Source organism: Orycteropus afer, unplaced genomic scaffold, assembly GCF_000298275.1.
Source record: "Orycteropus afer afer isolate SDZICR_OR568_19922 unplaced genomic scaffold, OryAfe1.0 scaffold00006, whole genome shotgun sequence".
Taxonomy (NCBI): domain Eukaryota; kingdom Metazoa; phylum Chordata; class Mammalia; order Tubulidentata; family Orycteropodidae; genus Orycteropus; species Orycteropus afer.
In genome coordinates, this window is record NW_006921593.1 from 20,670,438 (window position 1) to 20,689,697 (window position 19,260).

General features: G+C 59.6%; 1 protein-coding gene across 1 annotated transcript in view; it reads left to right on the top strand.

Moving 5' to 3' along the window:
• HDAC4 (histone deacetylase 4) overlaps positions 1–19,260 on the top strand; it is a 79,115-nt gene that overhangs the window by 58,229 nt on the left and 1,626 nt on the right. Inside the window, exons 16-21 of the mRNA XM_007943497.1 lie at positions 2,265–2,352; positions 4,242–4,361; positions 4,445–4,542; positions 11,484–11,602; positions 12,636–12,769; positions 18,878–18,962. Coding sequence (XP_007941688.1) covers positions 2,265–2,352; positions 4,242–4,361; positions 4,445–4,542; positions 11,484–11,602; positions 12,636–12,769; positions 18,878–18,962 — 644 coding nt within the window. The remainder of the gene's footprint in view (positions 1–2,264; positions 2,353–4,241; positions 4,362–4,444; positions 4,543–11,483; positions 11,603–12,635; positions 12,770–18,877; positions 18,963–19,260) is intronic.

A 19,260-nucleotide genomic window follows, 5' to 3' on the forward strand; every position in this document is an offset into this window, starting at 1 on the left:
TGTCCTAGAGGGTCCTGGGGAGCCTGTTCTGACGCAGTGTCGACGCGGCTCTCACTGCCGTGTCTGCCCTCGAAGCATGAGAAGATAAGCAATAAGGGAGAGAAGGTGTTTGTGCCGCAGGGCCATAGTGCCTCGCGAGAGCTCCGTCAGTGCTCTGGGGTGTTCAGGGGGCAGACAGGAGGGAAATGTAGGGATTGGTGTGGGTGGAGGAAAAGGAGACAGAATCCGACGCAGTGGATGGAGCTCAGCAGTGACCCAGCGACGGTCAGTAGGGAGGAGGATGGGGATACAAGCTACAGAAACAGGAGTCCAGACCCTGCAGACGTGGGCATCTCCAGCCAGGGGTGGGGTATGCCGAGTGTGAATGGACAGGAGTGTGAGTGTGCGTGGGGGGCGTGTGTGTGGTGTGTGAGTATGGTGGGGGGGCATGTGGGGAGATGTATGTGTATCAGTGAGTGTGGGCATGTATGAGTGATACATGTATGTGTGGGTGGGCATATGGGTGTGGGGAGGGAGTGTGTATGGTGTGTGTGATGTGTATGTGTGATTTAGAGTGGGCTGTTTAGGAGTGTGGGAAGTGAGGGGTGTGCATGAGAGTGAATGGGGGATGTGAGTGGAGGGATTGAGTGTACATAGGAGGTGAGTGGCATGTATGTGACATTGGGGGTGTGGTGAGAGTGACTGGGTGTGTGTGAGTGTATATGGAGGTTGAACAGGCTGTGTATGTGTATGGGGGTGAGTGGTGTGTACATGTGAGTGGGGGGACAGGGGGGTGAGGTTTAGAGAGGCTGAATGGGGTGTGAGTGTGAGTAGGGGTGAGTGGCAGGGAGGAGAGGAGGTGAGTGTGGAGGGTGAGGGGAATGAGTCTGAGGGGGTGCATGGGGGGTTGTGAGTGACAGGTGTGTGTAAGTGGAGGGGGTGGGGGTGAGTATGGGGGTGACAGTATAGAGGGTGAGGGGTGTGTGAAGGGAGTGAACAAGGGGACTACGTGGGGGGAGTGAGAGTGTATGGGAGTGAGCAGGGCTGGGGGAGTGTATGGGGGTGAGTACGTGGGGGGCTGAGTGTGTGTAGGTGAGTGGAGAGGTGCCTGTATGGGGTTAGAGGGTGTGTGTGTGTGGAGGGGGTGAGTGGGGTGTGTGTGTGTATGAGGGTGAGCAGTGTGTATGAGCAGGGGTGCATATGGGGGTAAACAAGGGATGTGTGTGAGTGTGTAGAAGTAGGTTGGGGTGTGTATGGGGGTGAGTGGGGTGTGTATGGGGGTGAGTGGGGTGTGAATATAGGTGTAGACAGGGGGGTAAGTGTGTATGGGGGTGACCAATGGGTATATGAATGTGTATGGAGGTGAGCAGGATGTGTGTGTGTGTGAGGGGGTGAGGGGTGAGTGTTTATGGGATTGGGTGTGTATATGAGAGTGGGATATGTGGGGAGAGCAGATGTGTGTGCATATGGGGGTGAGGGATATGTGTGTGAGTGTGTGTGCATGGGGGGTGTGTATGAGGGTGAGCAGGGTGTGAGTGGGGTATGTCTGTGCATATGGGGCTGAGTGGGGTATGTGTGTGGGAAAGTAGGCAGGGTATGTGTGTATGGGGGTGAGTGGGGGAGTGTGAGTATATATGGGGGTGAGTGGGAGGGCTGGGAGTGTTGTGTGTGAGCTCTGGTAGCGTAGTGCCTAAGGCACTTGACTGCTAACCAGAAGGCCGGCGGTTCAAACCCACCAGCCACTCCTTGGAAGTAAGGTTGGGCAATCTACTTCCGCAGAGGTACCGCCTCGGAAACCCAAGGAGGGGTTCCTATGAGTGAATTTGGTTTTGATTTTTTTGAGTGTGTGAGTGTGTATGGGGGTGAGCAGGGTGTGTGCACGTGTGTATGGGGTGAGCAGGGTGTGCACGTGTGTATGGGGTGAGCAGGGTGTGTGAGTGTGTATGGGGGTGAGCAGGGTGTGTGAGTGTGTATGGGGGTGAGCAGGGTGTGTGAGTGTGTATGGGGTGAGCAGGGTGTGTGCGAGTGTGTGTGGGGGTGAGCAGGGTGTGTGAGTGTGTATGGGGTGAGCAGGGTGTGTGCGAGTGTGTGTGGGGGTGAGCAGGGTGTGTGAGTGTGTATAAGGGGGTGAGCCAGTGAGGAGGTGTCCCATGGAGCCCCAGCATGATCTCCAGCCGCCTGCCAGGAGCCGGGCCCACACAGCCTCTGGGAGCCGCAGGAGGCCCCCACTGGCCTGTGAGGACTGGCCCAGCCCGTGGTCTCCCATGTCCACTTCCCACCTGCAGGGGTTTCTGCTACTTCAACTCAGTGGCCATCGCAGCCAAGCTTCTCCAGCAGCGGCTGAGTGTCAGCAAGATCCTCATTGTGGACTGGGTGAGTGGGGCGGCCGCCGAGGGCCGTGTGGGGAGCAGGTGGGGGTCTGGGCCCCTTTGACACGAGAGCTGGGACACAGAGCTTCCTGGGAACGGTCTCAGAGGCACGGAAATCAAAGCTCGAGCCCGTGACGAAAGCAGCCCCTCCAGCCTCCAGACGGCTGCCAGCTCATGGGGGACGGAGGCCTTGGCCTCGCTCCCCATTTTCCCAGAGGTCCACGACCCATGGGGGTGCGCTTTGAAGAGAAATGCTATGGGGTGATGTGTGATTCCAGGAGCGGGCACACTGATTCTAGAACCGTTCCTTTTGTTCTTCTCAGCTGTGCATATGTGTGTGTGCATGTGCGTGCATGGCTCTGTGTGCATATGTGTCTGCATGTGTGTGTCACGTCTCTGTGCCGGTATGTGTGTGCGTGTTTCTGTGGCTGGGTATCTGCGTGTGTGGGTGTGCATGTCTGTGAGTGTGCATGTCTGTGAGTGTGTCTGTAGTGCGTATATTCAGAGAGAAGCCCTCAAGTTGCACAGTTACCCACTTGACTGCTAATGGGGGCGGTCGGAGCCCATGCCACAGTGCCTCAGGACACAGGCCTGGCGCCCAGCTTCTGGAGGCTAGTGGCCTCGGAAGCCCTGTGGAGCGGTTCTCTCTGCACACAGGCCTGCTTGTTGCAGGAGCCGTCAGTGCGCGGAAGCTCCCGTTGTTGCCAGAGCCAACCAGGGGTGCCAGTGCTGGTCAGGGGCACAGGGCCTATACAGCCGGTGTTGAGGCAGGAGCACACAGCTGGCCCCTGAGGCCCTGGTGCTGTTGGGCTCCCTTCACGGGGACAGCTAGCAGATGAGGTTCACAGGAGCTGAGTATGGGAACTGTCTCCCCACGCCAGGCTGAGTGTGAGCACGCCCCACTGGGGAGGTCTGCATACTGTGAGAGCGCCCCCTGCTGGGAGGTCTGCACATTGTGTGAGTGCTCCCCCCCGGGGCGGTCTGCACACCATGTGAGCACGCCCCGCTTTGGTGGTCTGCACATGCTGCTGTGGGACGGTCGCGGGGTGCTGGGCCCTGTGTTCCGCAGCCCACGGCCACCCCATGCAGTTCCTCTCGGCCACCTCCACACACGTCAGCCCACAGTGGAGGCTGTCCAGTGGGCAGGACCACAGTGTCCCTGTCCTACCATGTCATGGCCTTGCTCTGCTTCCACATTCGTAAGCCGGACACAGACATCGCACAGCCCACAGCCTGCGTGTGGGCCTCACAAGGATGCATGTGTCTTGCAGGCTGTCCCCGTCTGCCCTGAGCTTCGTGCCTCCCACCACGGGCCGGGGGGGATGGCACAGGTGGGAGAGCTGTGGGGGCCTCTGGTGCCCGCTCACGCTGGAGCAAAGGGGGCATCATGACGAAGACGGGCAGAGTGCTGCTCGGGTGTGGGGCCCAGACCCCCGTGCAGTGGCGGGGTGTCCCTTTCTTTGCTACTGCTGTGTCTCTGATATCTGACAGTCGGCACTGCGAACATGCCCTAAGTCACTAAGCAGGGCCAGGACCCAAATGAAGCCAGGATTCAGGCCATACAAGGCAGGAGCAGGACCTTGGTCTCTTGACAGCTCGTTTCAAAGGTCACGGCCGCTGCCGGGTCAGGAGCAGCAGCTCCATCCCCTTGCTGGGCAATATACGGTGGCACCGAGGGCACACAGACATGGCTCCCTACTCGAGGAGCCCTGTGCTGTCCGTCCTGTGACCCCCAGCTGGCGGTCCTCCAGGCTGGGGGGAGGCCTGACCATTACGTCACATTTGCCATCGACGTCATCGGCACACAGGGATGGCTCAGGTGGAGCAGCCGCAGTCTGATTCCTTCTGCCCTGTACCCGGTGCATGTGCTGAGGGCTGTCTTCGCTCTTGCAGGACGTGCACCACGGGAATGGGACGCAGCAGGCGTTCTACGGTGACCCCAGCGTGCTCTACATCTCCCTCCATCGCTATGACGACGGCAACTTCTTCCCAGGCAGCGGGGCCCCCGATGAGGTACGCTGGCCCTGCCGCGGCCGGTCTGCTGGGCCAGTCCAGGTGAGGCCCATGACACCCCTGTTTGTCTCCTTGGGCTACAGGTGGGCACAGGGCCCGGTGTGGGCTTCAATGTGAACATGGCCTTCGCCGGTGGCCTCGACCCCCCCATGGGTGATGCCGAGTACCTGGCTGCTTTCAGGTAAGGCCCCGCGTCGCCCACGGCTGACACAAGCAGCACTTGTTTTGCGATGGTTGGGGAGCCCCATGGCCACGGCCCGTGCTTCCCCAGCCCTCCCCTCCCAGACCTTCCTTCCCGCCCCTGCAATGATGGCCTGGCTGACGGCCTTCACAGAGCCCGCCCAGAACCCTTCGGGGCATCGGACGGTGGCTGGCACTCTCTGACCTCTCCTCAGCCCCCCTCCTCCCGGTCACAGTGGAGTCTGGTGTGCAGGCTGAGTCCTGATCCTGACAGGGCTCTGTGGGAGGCATAGGGCTGTGTCACATGGGAAGGTCAGTGGTCAGATGCTAACGATCGCCTGGTTTTCCCAGGAGCCCTCTATGACATGATGGGCAGTGGGCATAAGCGTTTGTCCTGTGCTCTTGGAGAAACCGCCCACCACTCACTCGGCCTCTCTGGCATCCTTTACAGCCAGCCTCTCTGCAGGGCTGTGCTGCAGCACAGTGGGGGGCTCTTGTCACCACATTCTCTGTCATCAGAGTGCTTATTTCCACTTTGATCCAGGCCAGGTTGAGGCAGCCAGAAAGGAAGGGAGGTTCCCCGTGCAGGGGGCTGGGGGCTCTGGTTGGCCTGGGCACCCAGGCTGCGGTGAGGAGGGTCTGGCACCCCCAAGCCTGCAGACTGGGTCTTTGTTCACAAGACTAGAGGGCCCAGAGGGAGCACAGTGAGCCCTTCCTGAGTCTCATGTGTTCTCACACTCCGCAGTCCCCGTCCTGATTCCCAAATACAAAGCCCGTGCATAAAGGAGGTGCCGTGCGTGTGCTGTATCTGCGGGCACATGTGTGCTGCAGGTGTATATGCATGTGTGCACCTGTTCTCTGCAGATGTCTATGCACACGTGTATGTGTGTGCACACGCCTGGTGTGCAAGCCTTCCCTGTGCACATGTCTGTGTCTGTGTGCATGTGTGTGTAAATCTTTGTGTGCACATCTGGGTATGTGTACACCTGTCCCTGTGCACACGTTTGCGTGTATGCATGCATGTGTGTGTGCATGTACACATGTGTACATGTCTGGGTGCCCCTGTGGAGATGTCTGTGCACACCTGTGTGTACATACGTGTGGGTGTGTATACATGTGTTCCTGTGCAGATGTCTGTGCTCGTGTGTGTGTGTGTGTAGTTGTACATGTCTGTGTGTGCACCTGTCCCTTTGCATGCCTGCATGTATGCACGCACATGTGTGTGTGCATGCGTGCACATGTCTGGGTACATGTATGCCTGTCCCTGTGCGTACATGAATCTGTGTACATGTGTGGGTTCCTGTGTGGGTGTGCATATATATGTCCTGCAGCTGTCTGTGCGCATGTGTGTGAAGGTATGTACATGTATTGGTGTGTGTACATGCACGTGTGCGTGTGTGTATACGTGTCTGTGTGCATGTGCGCCTGTGTGCACAGGCACGTGTCCTCGTGCAAGGAAAGTCTGCAGAGGACACCTCACAGTTTTGCTTAACTCAGCTGTGTGCTCTCTGGTGCCTGCAGCACCCATCAACATGTCCTGATAGCGCCTCAGCCTACTGGAGGACAGCCCAGCTGGGTGCCAGTGCCCCAGTGCAGAGCTGATGGCCCAGCCGCAGCCAAGGTGGGGTCTGCATTTATAGGACACAGGCTACAAGGAGTCCCCTTCAGCTCCCCAGGGGACGGCCCTGACTCACTTGAGTCACTGTAACCTCTGGTCTCAGGTCGGTGGGCATCTCGTCCTACTTTCAGTCAGGTGCCACCTCACTGTGACCAGCTCCCTGCCTGGTTGAAGGGACAAGGATGTCCCCCGGTAGACCCCGACACCCAAACCTGCTGATGCCCGCGGTCCCAGGCCAGCTTCAGGATCCTGATCTTGGCCCAGCCGCACCTGCTTGGGGTAGCCTGCTGTCTGTCCTCTCCTTGGTGGACAGCAGGCTTCTCTCACTGAAAGCAAAGTGGGTCGATGTGGGACCGGTATAGACGCTGACTCTCATCCTCTGTGGCCAGTGTGGCAGGATCCGGTGCAGCTGTGTGGTGTGTGTAGACGTGTCTGGGGGGCGCAGGCTCTTTGCTCTTCGGTGGGGGCCCTGCTTGGGGCCCCTCCTAGTTGCGCCTCAGGTGGACTGGCCGGGTGGGACGTCTGCCCTGCACATGGCTCTCCCCACCCCGCCCTCCAGAGGGGCAGCCTTTAGGGCGAACCTTCTTTCCTGAGCTGCTCTTGGAACTGTTTGAATCTGCTGCCAAGTGTAGACCCGACGGTGCCTTATCAAGTGAACTTTTTAAAGCCTAAATAGCCGCTTTGAAAAGGAAAATTCCTCCAGGATTTTTTATTTTAATGTAAAGTAGTACTTTGAAGTTTACAATTTACGGTCCCCGGGCATCAGGTGGAAGAGAAGGGTCACGGGCTCGCCTCCCCTCTCCCCCGCGCCCCCCTCGTCTGGGCCCCTCGAGGCCGGCACGCCGTCCCAGCAGCACCTTGTGAAGCCGACACGTTGCCTGCCACGCTGCGTTTGCAGGGGCTCAAGCCCGCGATGGAGAGAAGATAAGAAAATTGCCCCTAATGCGATCCAGAGCACCAGCACCTTCTCCTGGGCTCAGAGCCGCCCAGAGAAGGGCCTTAATTCAAACCAGGCCCCACCCCAGACGCGCACTTTGAAGTCCCCGCGCCAGCTCAGCCTGGGCCGAGGCAGCACCACACTCTCCTTAACCCCTCACTCTTCTGAGCTGGGGACTGAGAGCAGCTCCTGTCAGCACTCAGGAGGCAAGACAAGGGTCGTCCCCGCCAGTTTCACTTGGGGACTAGTGTGGGATTATCACGGGACATAGGGCACGGTGGTGGCTCGTGGTGGCATCCTGGCCCTCGGTGCGGGAACCTGGGTTCCGTCCCGGCCGCTGCACCTCGTGTCTGTCTGTGCCATCAGCGGAGCTTCCAGACTAAGGCGGCCTTCGAGGGAGGGCCTGGCAGTCTGCTCCAGAGGCGGCCGCCGCAAACCCGTGGGTCCCACCGGTCCCACCCACGACTGGTCACGGGGCTGGCGCAAGACCGGGCAACCTGACCTTCCTTGGCAGGGCCACGTGGACCTGGGAGTCTGAGCCCTGCCACGTGCCGAGCAGGAGCAAGGTGGCAGACAGTCAGAAGCACATAGGGAGGGCTGGAATGTGAAAGACCCCGAGATACAGCAACTGTCAGTGGTGAGAGCTATCCTGACAGTGAAGGGGCCCTGCAGCTGGCGTGGTGACAGCAAGACGGGGACAGGAGTGTCAGGCAGGGACAGCAGAGGCACGAGTCCCCTGGGGGAGTAAGGACCAGCGTCCATTAGTGACTGGAAGGGAGGCCAGGAGGAAGCCTGAGTGAGCTGGCACGGAGGCGCCTGTCTCCACAAGGCATTGCCTGGGAGGCCTAGCGTGGCTGGAGAGCACTCTGCTCCGAGCGTACGTGGAGGGGGGTGGGCTGCGAGCAGACAGGGCTGTGCACTGTCCCTCTGAGGGGTGGATGGTGGGCATTCGGGAAGCTGCAGGAAAATGGGGGCCTTTCCTGACGACCCTTTGCTGCAGCCGTGCCAGTGGGAGCCCTCTCCGTCTTTTCTCTGGGAGACCTCCCCACCTCATCTCCAACATCTCCACCTCTGAGCAGATGGGCAGCGGTCTGCTGCCCTGGAAACGCTGAGCCTACCCCTCTGCCTCAGGTTGCCCTGCAAGTCCGAGGTGACCGGGAGGCAAGACTCGCCTTGCAGCGACAAGCGGAGAGGAGGCCAGCAGCCATGGCAGGTCCTGTTCGTTGAGCTGAGCGGACTTTCCCTGTGGGACCTGCTCTGGCCCTGGTTGTCATTGTCCAGGCTCACGTCCTGCCACAGAGGATGTGGCTGCTTCCTCGCCACCTCCCGATGACCCCGATGTAGGCTGCCTAGAAGGCAGACCAGGGGCCGTCAGGGTGCCTCGCTTGGCCCCGTCTCAGGCAGAGACTGAGCATAGGTGCCCACGGTGCCATTCCTGGTGTTCTGGTCCTTGCTGGCGTCTGTCATGTTGGCTGCTGACTCTTAGTGGCCTCATGTACAACCGAACGACACGGTCCCTGCCACCTCCATTGTCATGGGTGTGCTCAGGTCCCCGGTCAGGGCTCTGTCAGTCCATCTCATGGAGGGTTTCTCTCACCTTCACTGGCCTTCACGTCGCCAAATACACCCCTCTCCAGCTGTGGTCCCTCCTGATGACATGTCTGAAGGAAGCAAGTCAGTCTCAGACCGTATCTGTCCTGGTGGCGCTGCTGTAACAAATGTCATAAGTACTTGAACAAACTGAAATGACTTCTCTTAAGTTTAGGAGGTGGAAGTCTGAATTCAGAGGGCTGGTTCTAGGGGCTGGCTGTAGGCTGCTGAGGCTGACAAACCCAAAATCAGGTAAAATGACACAGTGCCAAGACCAGCAGGCACCGTGGCAGGCCACCGGCTCAAGTTCAGGAACTGGAGATAAAGACAACCAGATGCAGGATCCTTTCCATATTTGCTGGCAGCAGGCCGCACCCTGAAGGCCACTACCCTTCACCTGATTAACTGCTCACGGCCAGTTCCCCATGGAGTTGTTTGCACCACGTCCAGGCTCACCGTGAGGAGTAACTGTCCAGCTGCCAAGCCACTCAGTCACGGCCCAGCTGAGCTGACACACAGCCTCGGCTACCACAGTAGCTGTGCTCCTAGGGCTTCCCTGGCTTCCTTTCCAGGAACAGCACCAGGCCTTTCCTCCACTGGGCACCGGCTGGGGTGGGGACACTGGGGGCCCAGCTGCCAGCTACACAGCCGCTGCAGGGTGACACACTGACAGATGGGGGTGACACTGCCATTTCGGGCTTTCTTAGCTCTGGCCAGTGTTTGGAATTCCAGCCCAGAACATGCCAACCCACTGTGTGGTGGCCTGGGACCGGGAGAGCTGATGCCTGGACCGTAGGGTTGGCAGGCAGCACAGCCACAGTGGCTCGCTCGTGTCAGCTTGTTTCAACGATTTTAACAGTTTTCTTCTCATAGAGGATTAGACGCTAATAGCTCAGCGACACTGGGAAACAGAGTGAAGCCGCGTGCGCCCCCACTGTGGGCCCCGCCCCCACCCCACCCAGCCACTTCACAGCAGTAGCCAGGGCTGTTTGTGAGCAAGATGGTGCCTCATAAAATGCAATTTTCTTGGAAAACATCTTGACTTTGAGATCCGTGAGGAACCCAATGAGGTCATTGAGAGGGGCTCCTGAGCAGTGACTGCAGCGGAAAGCCGACAACACAGGCAACACAGGTGTGTGCCACCGCCTGCCAGGGCCACAGCCCTACAGAGGACACTCCACGCTCACCAGCTGGAGGGCCAGGCCTGTGACCTTCCTCACTGCGCCCTGTCCCATGTGAACACTTGGGACTCTGGTCTCGGGCACACTTCCGGCCTTGGCAGAAGCCCCAGGGTTGCTCCAGGGCAGAGGCACTGTGTACAGTGATCAGTGTGGTCTGTGTCTGCAGTCTCTGTGGGCACGGGGCGACGCTGGCATTGGATTCAGCATCCTGCATTGGGGAACACGCCAGAAATTGTGTGGGCAAGACCTAGTGCATGGGTCGGCAGAGTGTGCCTGCAGCCCAGTCCAGCTGGCCCTGCACTTTATATACGAGGCCATCAGCACAGCTGTGGTATCTGCACCTCCTCTGGCTGAGTTTGTCCCACGGTGGCAGGAGCAGGGAGGGGACAGAGGCCCACAGCCAGGAGCATTCAGGCCTTTACAGTCTGCTGGCTCCTGCTGTGGTCACACTTCCTGTCACTCAGGCCCCTGCTGGCCCCCAAGGTGCAGGCCACGTCTTGAAGTTACCTCCACTGGGTGCAGCCTCAGAAGGAAAGCAGTGTGAGGCCCCAAAGCCAACCCAGTCCCCCCGGCTCCCCACGTTCTCTGCATCTTGAGGGTCCAGAGAAGCACTCCTCAGCTGGTGCCAAGTGGCACGTGTCCATGTGCCAGACTTGTTCCTCCAGGCAAATGAGGGATGTGCTTCTGGTTTTCCCCTCCAAGGGGTACCAGGCACTCCCAGTGCCCGTGACGGTCGGTGATTCAGAATCAGGTCAAAGCCAGCCTCATTGACAGGCTGCCTTGTCACACAGCCCTGTTCCTACTCACTCAGCTGGGGGCGCAGGCAAGCACTGATGGGCCTGCTGCAGGGCTCAGCAGACGCAGACTGTCAGGTGGAAGGGGGTGTTCCTACCTGGCAGGAGGTAAACCAGCCCCCGGACTCCTCCAGCGTCTGTGATTTGAACCTACTCATTCTCCAGTTGGTTCTCTCACACCTGAACATCTGTCCCTTAGGGACCCCAAGCGTTACCAGCTCTTAGCTAACCCTGACTTAGGGTGCTCACACAGGTGTGTGTAAGGCTTTTGCTACTGGCATTGTGTCCTCGGGTGACGGGGGGGGGGGTGCCCGGGGCTCTGTCCACTGCTTTGTGCCTTGGTGCCAGCCCAGAGACCCAGCCATCTTCCATCACCACCAGTGAGACGTGCCGGATGGTGGGAACACCCATGCTGTTGTAGCTGCTCAGTAGCCTAGGTGGAGCTGGGACAGCTGGCTCCCCGACACTGGGTCCATGTGGCCGATGAGAGATACAGCCTGCATCCCACGTGTGTAGAAGGGAGCCCTCCAGAAAGGCCGCATGGCCTTCATACCCCCCGTGTGTTGGGAGTGGGTTTGGGCTTTGAAAGGCTCTGAAATCAGCCACGAAAGGGTGGTCCCGTTTTGTCTCAGGAAGTGTGAATGCCAGGTGTAGCCTGCTGACCTGGAGTGGGGCATGGGGCAGGTGGTGTGAGGACATCTTGGTGGCCACGCAGTCCTCCCCTGGGCCGTGCCCCAGGCTGCCCGCCCGTCCCTCCCAAGGGCTGGCCCTGCCGCCCCCACAGGCCTCCCCCAGGCCGACCGTACCCCCTTCCGCCTGCAGGACAGTGGTCATGCCCATCGCTAACGAGTTTGCTCCGGACGTGGTGCTTGTGTCATCAGGCTTCGACGCTGTGGAAGGTCACCCCACCCCCCTCGGAGGCTACAACCTCTCTGCCAAATGTAAGTCGAGTCACAGATTGCCGGGTGCAGGGCCCCTCAGCACGCCTGATGCCACCTGTGCTCGGGGACACATCTCTCCTGTCCCCAGACCCCTTCCATGGCAACAGAGACACTCATTTTAATTCTCCCCGAGCAGGGGATGTGGTCAGTCAGTCATGGTCCCCGTAAGCACAGGCCTCCAGCACGCCACCCTGCGGTCCTCCACGGGCCGGAAGCTGGGCCGTCGGCGCTGTGGGCTGAGATGCGGGTGGGAGACTGCTCCCAGTCCTGGGCCGATGCACGCCGCGCAGGGCTGCTCTTGCTGCATTGTGCAACCGCCTTGCACTGACGGGGGGCGGTTCCCAGGCCGTGAGTCTGACACCCATGCTCACGGCCTGTAGAAAGCAGTGGGCCTGGCGCACGTGTGTGTGTGCATGCATGTGAGCACATGTGCACACATGTGAGTGAGCACATGTGTGTGGGCACATGTACACACATGTGAGTATATCCATGTGTTCATGCAAGCCTGTGTGTGGATATGTGCATGTGTGCACACAAGAACCGTGTGAGCACATGTATATGTGTGTGTGCGAGCACATGTATGTGGCTGGGCACACATATGCACACAAGAACTGTGCTAGCTTGTACACGTGCAGAGCCCCACATCTCTTGGGTGGCTGTGCTGTGCCTTGAGGCTGGGGCCCCTCTGAGGACCCGAGGGACAGGTACCAGGCCACTTCCCCCACGCCTGCCCGTCCATCCCTCCCTGACCTCTGTGAGGGCTGACCTGTCCTCCTTATATCCCCTAGTCCCCCAGGTGACGTTATCTGCTGCATCCCAGGCACAAGCCATCGCAGCCCTGCCCTGGATGCTTACAGACCACAGAGGGGTTTGGGGCTGAGGCTCCCGGGGGCATTTTCCAAGGGGCCACTTGCTTCCTTCGTGGCCGGTGTCTCGCCACAGGCCCCTGTGTGCCGTCAGCCTGGCAGAGCACTCGGTCCCTCATGGGCACCAGCACTGCGCCTGCCCCCACTTGTATCTCCTCCCACTGCAGGTTTTGGGTACCTGACCAAGCAGCTGATGGGCCTGGCCGGTGGCCGCATCGTGTTGGCCCTTGAAGGTGGTCATGACCTGACGGCCATCTGTGATGCCTCGGAAGCCTGCGTCTCAGCCTTGCTGGGAAATGAGGTACAGACCCATCTCTGTCTGCTGAGGATGAGATAGACCCGTCTGTGTGTCTGGGGGGACGACATATGGGCCCGTCTGTTTGTATGTCTGCTGGGGAACGAAGTACATGCCCATCTGTCTGCCTGCCAGGGGAGGAGGTACAAAGGTACAGAGACCTGGATGTGGAGGCCCACAGGCAAGGCCTGAGAGCCCAGGGTCCTGACTGCTTCTGACCCGTGGAGATGGTGGTGTCTGTGTTGTGTGATCACCCCCTCAGTGGGACTGCTCTGAACCTGGCAGAAGGATTTGATGGCCTCGGACACAGATGGGGATGGGAGATGGCTGGGGACCTGAGTCTGACAGGCGCTCACCTTTGCGTGACTTTGTTCTTCTCTGTCAGTCACGTCGGGGACGTTGTGATGAAGGATTCTGTGGGCTCCTTGACCTCGTCATGTCTCCCTTCTAGGCAGAGGTGTTTAGGGCATTTCACGGAGGCCAAGTCAAAGCACACGGGGGCCCATGGAGTGCAGGCTGCTCACCCCAGCCCTGGCATACGCAGCTTCTTGCCCGCGCCGTCTGCATGCGGGAGCCCGTGGGCCACGCCAGCCAGGGTGTACGCTGTGGGCCCTCACACCACAGGACAGAGTCAGGGAGACTTGTGACCTGCATCCCAGCCTAAGAGGGTGTGGGCAGGGGGACAGGGCCTCGGGGCTTATCGGACAGGCAGAACAGGGGTTGGAGCACCCCATCTGTGTGGCACAGGGCTTCTCCCCTGTGGTGGCAATGTCGTCCTGTCCAGATTGCGCAGTGTCCAGAGGACGTAGCCCCAGACCGCCTTGCCCTTCGGTCTGGGTTTCTGAAACAGGCTCTCTGGAACCCTTTCTGTCCAGAGGCTGCTGGACGTGAAGCCTGGGGACTACCTCCCCAGCCTGTCAGCACAGTGTGGCAGTTCAGCAGTGTCCCCTGCAGTGTGGCCTTCTCTGTCCTGCTGCTTGCTGCGGGGGTGACTCAGGTGCCCGGAGGTACCCAGCCAGGGAGCAGGGCAGCAGGACAGCCTAGGGCCTGCCCGTGTGGCCGAGCAGAGGCGGGAGGGAAGCACGGGGCCCCGCACGCCAGGCCTCGGCCCCGCTGAGGGTCCCAGGGCGTACGTGCCGTCATCGCTCCCTCATTCCGTCCTCGGAGCGCACCTTCCATCCCTAGCAGAGGAACGGGCTTTCCCGGATCGAGACATCCGACAGGGTTTGGGGGCCATGGATCAGTGTCCTGGGGCCCCACACAGGGGCCTGTGAGGCTCTGGGGGCTGGGAGTCTGTGGTCAGGTGTCTGTGGGCCACACTCCTGAGGGCTCTCGGGGGTCTTCCTGGTCACTGCAGCCTCTGGTGGTGCCAGGCAGTCCTTGGCCCATGTAGGCCTGTTTGTGTCGTGTCCTTCCTCTATGTCTCTGTGCCTCGAATGGGACACACCCTACCCTGGAATGAGCTCATGTAAACAGAGGACAGCGTCAAAGACCCTCCTTCCAAAGTAAGACCCTCCTTCCAAAGTAAGGCTTGTTCACAGGCACAGGCCGGAGCCTTCCTTCCTGTGACACAGTTTGCTCCCCAGCGGTTCCATAGCGTGTCCTGTGTCACAGACCCACAACAGCTGGGTGTCCGGGGTGGCCACCGTCCCAGACCCAGCACTTGCATCCCTGCAAGTCTAGACTGGGCAGGTGCCCAGCGGCTCAGCAGCCCTGCGGCCCTCTCTCCCACCTGGCCCCCCACTCCATGTGAAGGTCCGCACCGTGTCCCAAGCAGCAGCTGCCTGCAGCAAGGACCAGGCAGGTGGTAGACAGGAATGGCCTGGTGTGAGGTCAGGTCATGGGGGGCAGGGTGGACGTCTGGGAGACACACGGGTTTGGAGGGGGCCCGGCTTGCTTGGCCTGTGGGCACACACTGGAAGGAATGTCAGCCATGGCATTCATGTGCATATGGCACGTGTTTGGGAGTGACGAGGAGCCCTGGGCGGGATCTTTGGAGCAGCGGCGGGTGCTGAGCTCAGACCAGGAAGAAGGGAGGCATGGGAAGACCACGGCTCTCAGGGCGGCCTCTTTGGGCACAGGGGGCTCTGTGGGCATGTCGCCAGGGCGTCTGAGGGACACAGAGTAGGTCTGAGTGGGCACCCGGGCACGGACAGCTCGGCCTCTGTGGGCACAGGGAGCTCTGTGGGCACGTCGCCGGGGCGTCTGAGGGACACAGAGCAGGTCTGAGTGGGCACCTGGGCACGGACAGCTCTGCCCACTCCCGAGCATGTCTCCTTGGAAGGGTTCCCCATTTACCCAGCATGCCACTCGGCTGAGACAGAGGCTGCTTCCTGTTACCAGCAGGCCAACTGGTGGAATCCGTGGGTCCCCCTGAATGCCAGCCCGCTTTTTTTTTTATTGTAATTTGGGTGAAGATTTACAGAGCAAATTCACTTTCCATACAGCAGTTCACATATACTTTGTCTCATGTCATTGACCAGTTTCCCACAATGCAACAGCTCTCCTCCCACTTCCTCCCCATAGTCACCTCTTCCCAGTGTCCATCCCTGCATGCACTCCTGCCCCTGAGCTGTCTCCCTGTGCGTAGGCAGCCCTTCCTTCGCCCATGACTGTTCTCTCCAGGGCGTGTGTCTGCCTGAGGTCAACGTTCAGCTCATGCCTGGATTCTGTTTGACCAGCCCACTTTCCATGTGTCACTGGTGCTGCCTGATCTTCCCCTCAGATAAGATGTCCTCTGTGCCCTTTTTGCTGTAGTTAGAAGACAGCTGATTGATGCGTGTGAATGTCACCGCACCTTGATGCTGCCAGCCCGTTTTTTTTAAGTACAGTGGAGACCCTGACTGTCAGCTGGGACCTGTCTGGCCTTCTGGGGTCATTGCTCTTCCACCAGGAAATCCTTCAGCACGTGGGAAGGCAGGGGGCCCAGCTGTATCGAGGTCTTTCTGAAAGTCTAAGTGTGAGGTTGGCCTAGCCCCACCCTCTCACATGGCCCTTTCTGGTGGGTGACGTACCGAGCATGGGACAGCTTGGTGTGCACACGTGGGCCGTGGTGCAGCGGAGCCCTGTTAGCGCCGGGAAGGATGGGGCGGCCCAGGAAGGAGCTCCCTCCCTGACGGGCATAGAAGCTCTGGTTTAAGCCTACAGGGGCTCCCAAGAGCCGTTCCACTGAAACTCACGCACACACATATACACACACGTATGCACACACATGTACACTAGCTTTGCTCCATCTGTGAGCGGTTTCTCATATCTGTGCCCTTCACAAAGTATGTGAACATGACAAAAGAGACACGCCCCAGGAAATTCAATATGGTGCCATCAGGCAGCCCTGTCAGAGTGCCCCAGCGACGGGAGTGGTGGCAGCCAGCCCCCAGTGCCATGCGGCCAGGGAGAGTCGTCCCACAGACCCTGCTGTCATCAGGGGCAGGAGGGACCTTCTGCCGGGAGCAAGGGTTTGTGTGGGACAGTCTCAGCTCCTCATGGCAACATACTAATTGTGCGCACATGTGTGTGTGAGAGAGAAACACAGGGAGTCTGAGTGCCGGTCTCCTGCTTCTGGCATCTCCTCCACTGCCCTTCCCTCTGTGTCTGTCTCTCCTTATCTGTCTCTCTGTGCCTCTCGTTTTCTCTTGCCTTTCTCTGCCTCTGTCTCTCTGTGTGCATCTCTCTGTCTCTGTCTCTCTGTCCTGTGTCTCTCGCTCTCTCTCTGTCTGTCTCTGTGTGTCCCTCTCCTCCCCTCCCTGTGTCCTGTGTCTCTCGGTCTCTCTCTGTGTCTGTCTCTTCCTCTGTCTCTGCGTCTTTGTCTCTGTGTCCTGCCTCTGTCTCTCTCTGTCCTGTCTCTCTCTGTCCTGTGTGTCTCTGTCTCTCTCACTGTGTGTCTCTGTCTCTCGCACAGTCATATGCACGCTCACTGAGATAACTGTCAAACGTCACATCTGTGTGTGGGGTGTGCAGGCGCTACCTTTGCATCCTGACCCCATCCAGTCTCCCAGCGCCCTCCTGACCAGCATAGGCATTTGCCCTTGGGCCCTGGCCCCTCCAAGCACCTGTCATCAAGACCTTGTTGGGTCGTGGAAGGAGTGCGCAAGCCGTGTTGGTGTTGGCACCCAGCTCTGGGTCCTTGCAGAACAGGGGCTGAGAGCTGGGCTGCTGACCCTGGAGGCTGTGTCCCCCCCGGCTTGTCCTGCGGGTCCCACTACGTTCGTGCTGACTGCGGGCCTGCAGGACAGGTGCATCGACTGGAAGACCCTTGTGTCCAGAGCTCTGGGCTTTGAGGCTGACTCGTCCCTGTCCTGGCTCGGAGAGGGTGTGGCAGAGTGGAGAAATGCCCCTCTCTGCTCCCCTTGCGTCAGCCCTGACTCTCAGCCTTCCTCTGGTGTTTCCTAGGCGCCCTGTGTGGGGAGCCCAGCAGTCTGCTCTTGGGGCAGGGGCTTGCTTTACATTCGGTTTCTTTTTCAGACTCACTCTGCCACCCACTTTGCACTCCGTTGGCCCCTTTCTCAGAAGCCCGTTGTCTTCTCTCTGCTCTTCCTTCTCTGTCAGACTTTTCACAGTCCCTTTCTCCTGGAGCTCACATTACACTGAGTCGTCCAGTCTTTGTGGTCCAGTCTGGCCCACTGCAGCTTCCTAAGCTGTCCTCGTTTTTCACGACTGACAGTTTGGAGAGGTGCTTCCCCTAGGTTTAGGGTGCTCCTGGTCAGGCGACGGTTATGGCTCCGGGGAGGAAGCCACAGACGTGATGTGCTGTCCTCGCCCTTTGGCATACATGTGACCAACGTGGCCCATCTCAGGACAGGTCGGGCTGGGTCATGTGGCTGCGATAGTCCGTCAGGCATCTCCACTGTAAAGTTACTTGCCCCTTTCTGTCCTCTGTCCTTGGGAAGCGAGTCACCAAGTACAGCTGTCATCAAGGAGCCATGGTGGGCTGAGGGCATAAGGGGTACGTGTATGCATGCAGGATTTGGGATTTTTCTGTGAGCTAGGCTTGTCCTCTTTTCTCCAGAACACGTTTAGTGTGGACTTGAGCGTACTGCTCTGTACTCCAGGTCGTACCCCAGTACCACGCTACCTGCCCCGTGACTCAGGTCACCCCAGCCTTTGCCACGGAGACTTCTGACAGCCCAGCCCCTCTGCCTTTGGGGCACGGCCTTGAGGTCCAGCACTGGGCAACTCTGCAGGCTCAGGACCGGCCATTTCCAGGAAGAGCCCTGGTGCCTTTCACCACAATTGTGTCAGGAGTCTGTCTGTCTCTCCCGCAGGGGTTCATCCCGGCCTTTTACATGTTCTTGGCTTTTTTGATTGGGAACTCATACCTCATGGGCCTTAACGCGCAGCACTGACTGACCGTAGCCTGGCTGGGAGGTGCACATCATGGGGGGCCAGCCTTTGCTCCCGACAGGTGCCCTGGCCCTCCTACCAGCAGCGGGTAGAACTGGGCAGATGCTCCTTGTTCATCATCTGTGGGGCGCTGTGGCGTCTCTTCCCTGAGCGTGGCTCCTCCCCACGCCCACACTCTGGCCCCACCCAGGCTCCTCCTGACGCTGTCCAGCCCGGACGTGAGCTGTGAGCCAGACCTGCACCCACCCTGCTTCTGCAGGCCAGTGGCCATGCCGCCGTTGTGCTGGGGCCCCTGCAGTCAGTGCTGGGGCTGCTGGGCCCCAGACGCTGGCTGGGCCACGCCTCCTGCACGTCACTTGCCCGTGATTCCTGCTCAGCTGGCGCCAGCGCTCGGGCAAACATACACGGGCCTGGGGCTGGCAGACGCTCCCCTCGCGTCTCCCTTTGTCCCCATCACTAGGGAACCACAGTCAGCGGCTTTTGAAGCATTTTCATTTACAAGACCAGGGGTGGGAAAGCGACATTTCCAAAAAGCCATCGTGCCCCCTCAGGAGGCGCTGTGGCATGGGGGTTGGACAGCACGCTGGCTCCTTCCTCCTCAGCCTTCCCCTGCAGAAGGCGGCACTCAGGACATCGTGAGCCACACACAGGTTGTTGGGTGGTGGTTCTCTTCCGTGTTGGAAGTGCCACTGGCAGGCGGTCCGACTCGGTCTGGGAGGAGACTGTGCACCCCCACCCACGGGGACTGCTGAGCACCATGCTCTTCCTCTGCAGCTGGACCCCCTCCCAGAGAGGACTTTGCAGCAGCGATCCAATGCCAACGCCGTCCGCTCCATGGAGAAGGTCATCGAGATCCATAGTGAGTCCCTGGGCACCGGATGGGGGAGGGACCCCGCCCCTCGCACCTCCTCTTTCTCCAACTGTCCTTCCGGCTGCTTTCTCCGGAGCTCAGGCTGGGCCCTCCCCCACCTGTGGGGAGTGCACTTGTCTGCTCCCACGTCTACCCCTGGACCTTGGGAGTGGCATTCGCAATCCCAAGGGTCCTTTATGACGGTCAGTGTGAGGGAGAGGCGTGGTTAGTTTTCTCACAGTCAGTGTGAGGGAGGCGTGGTTGGTATTCTGACGGTCAGTGTGAGGGAGGCATGGTTAGTTTTCTG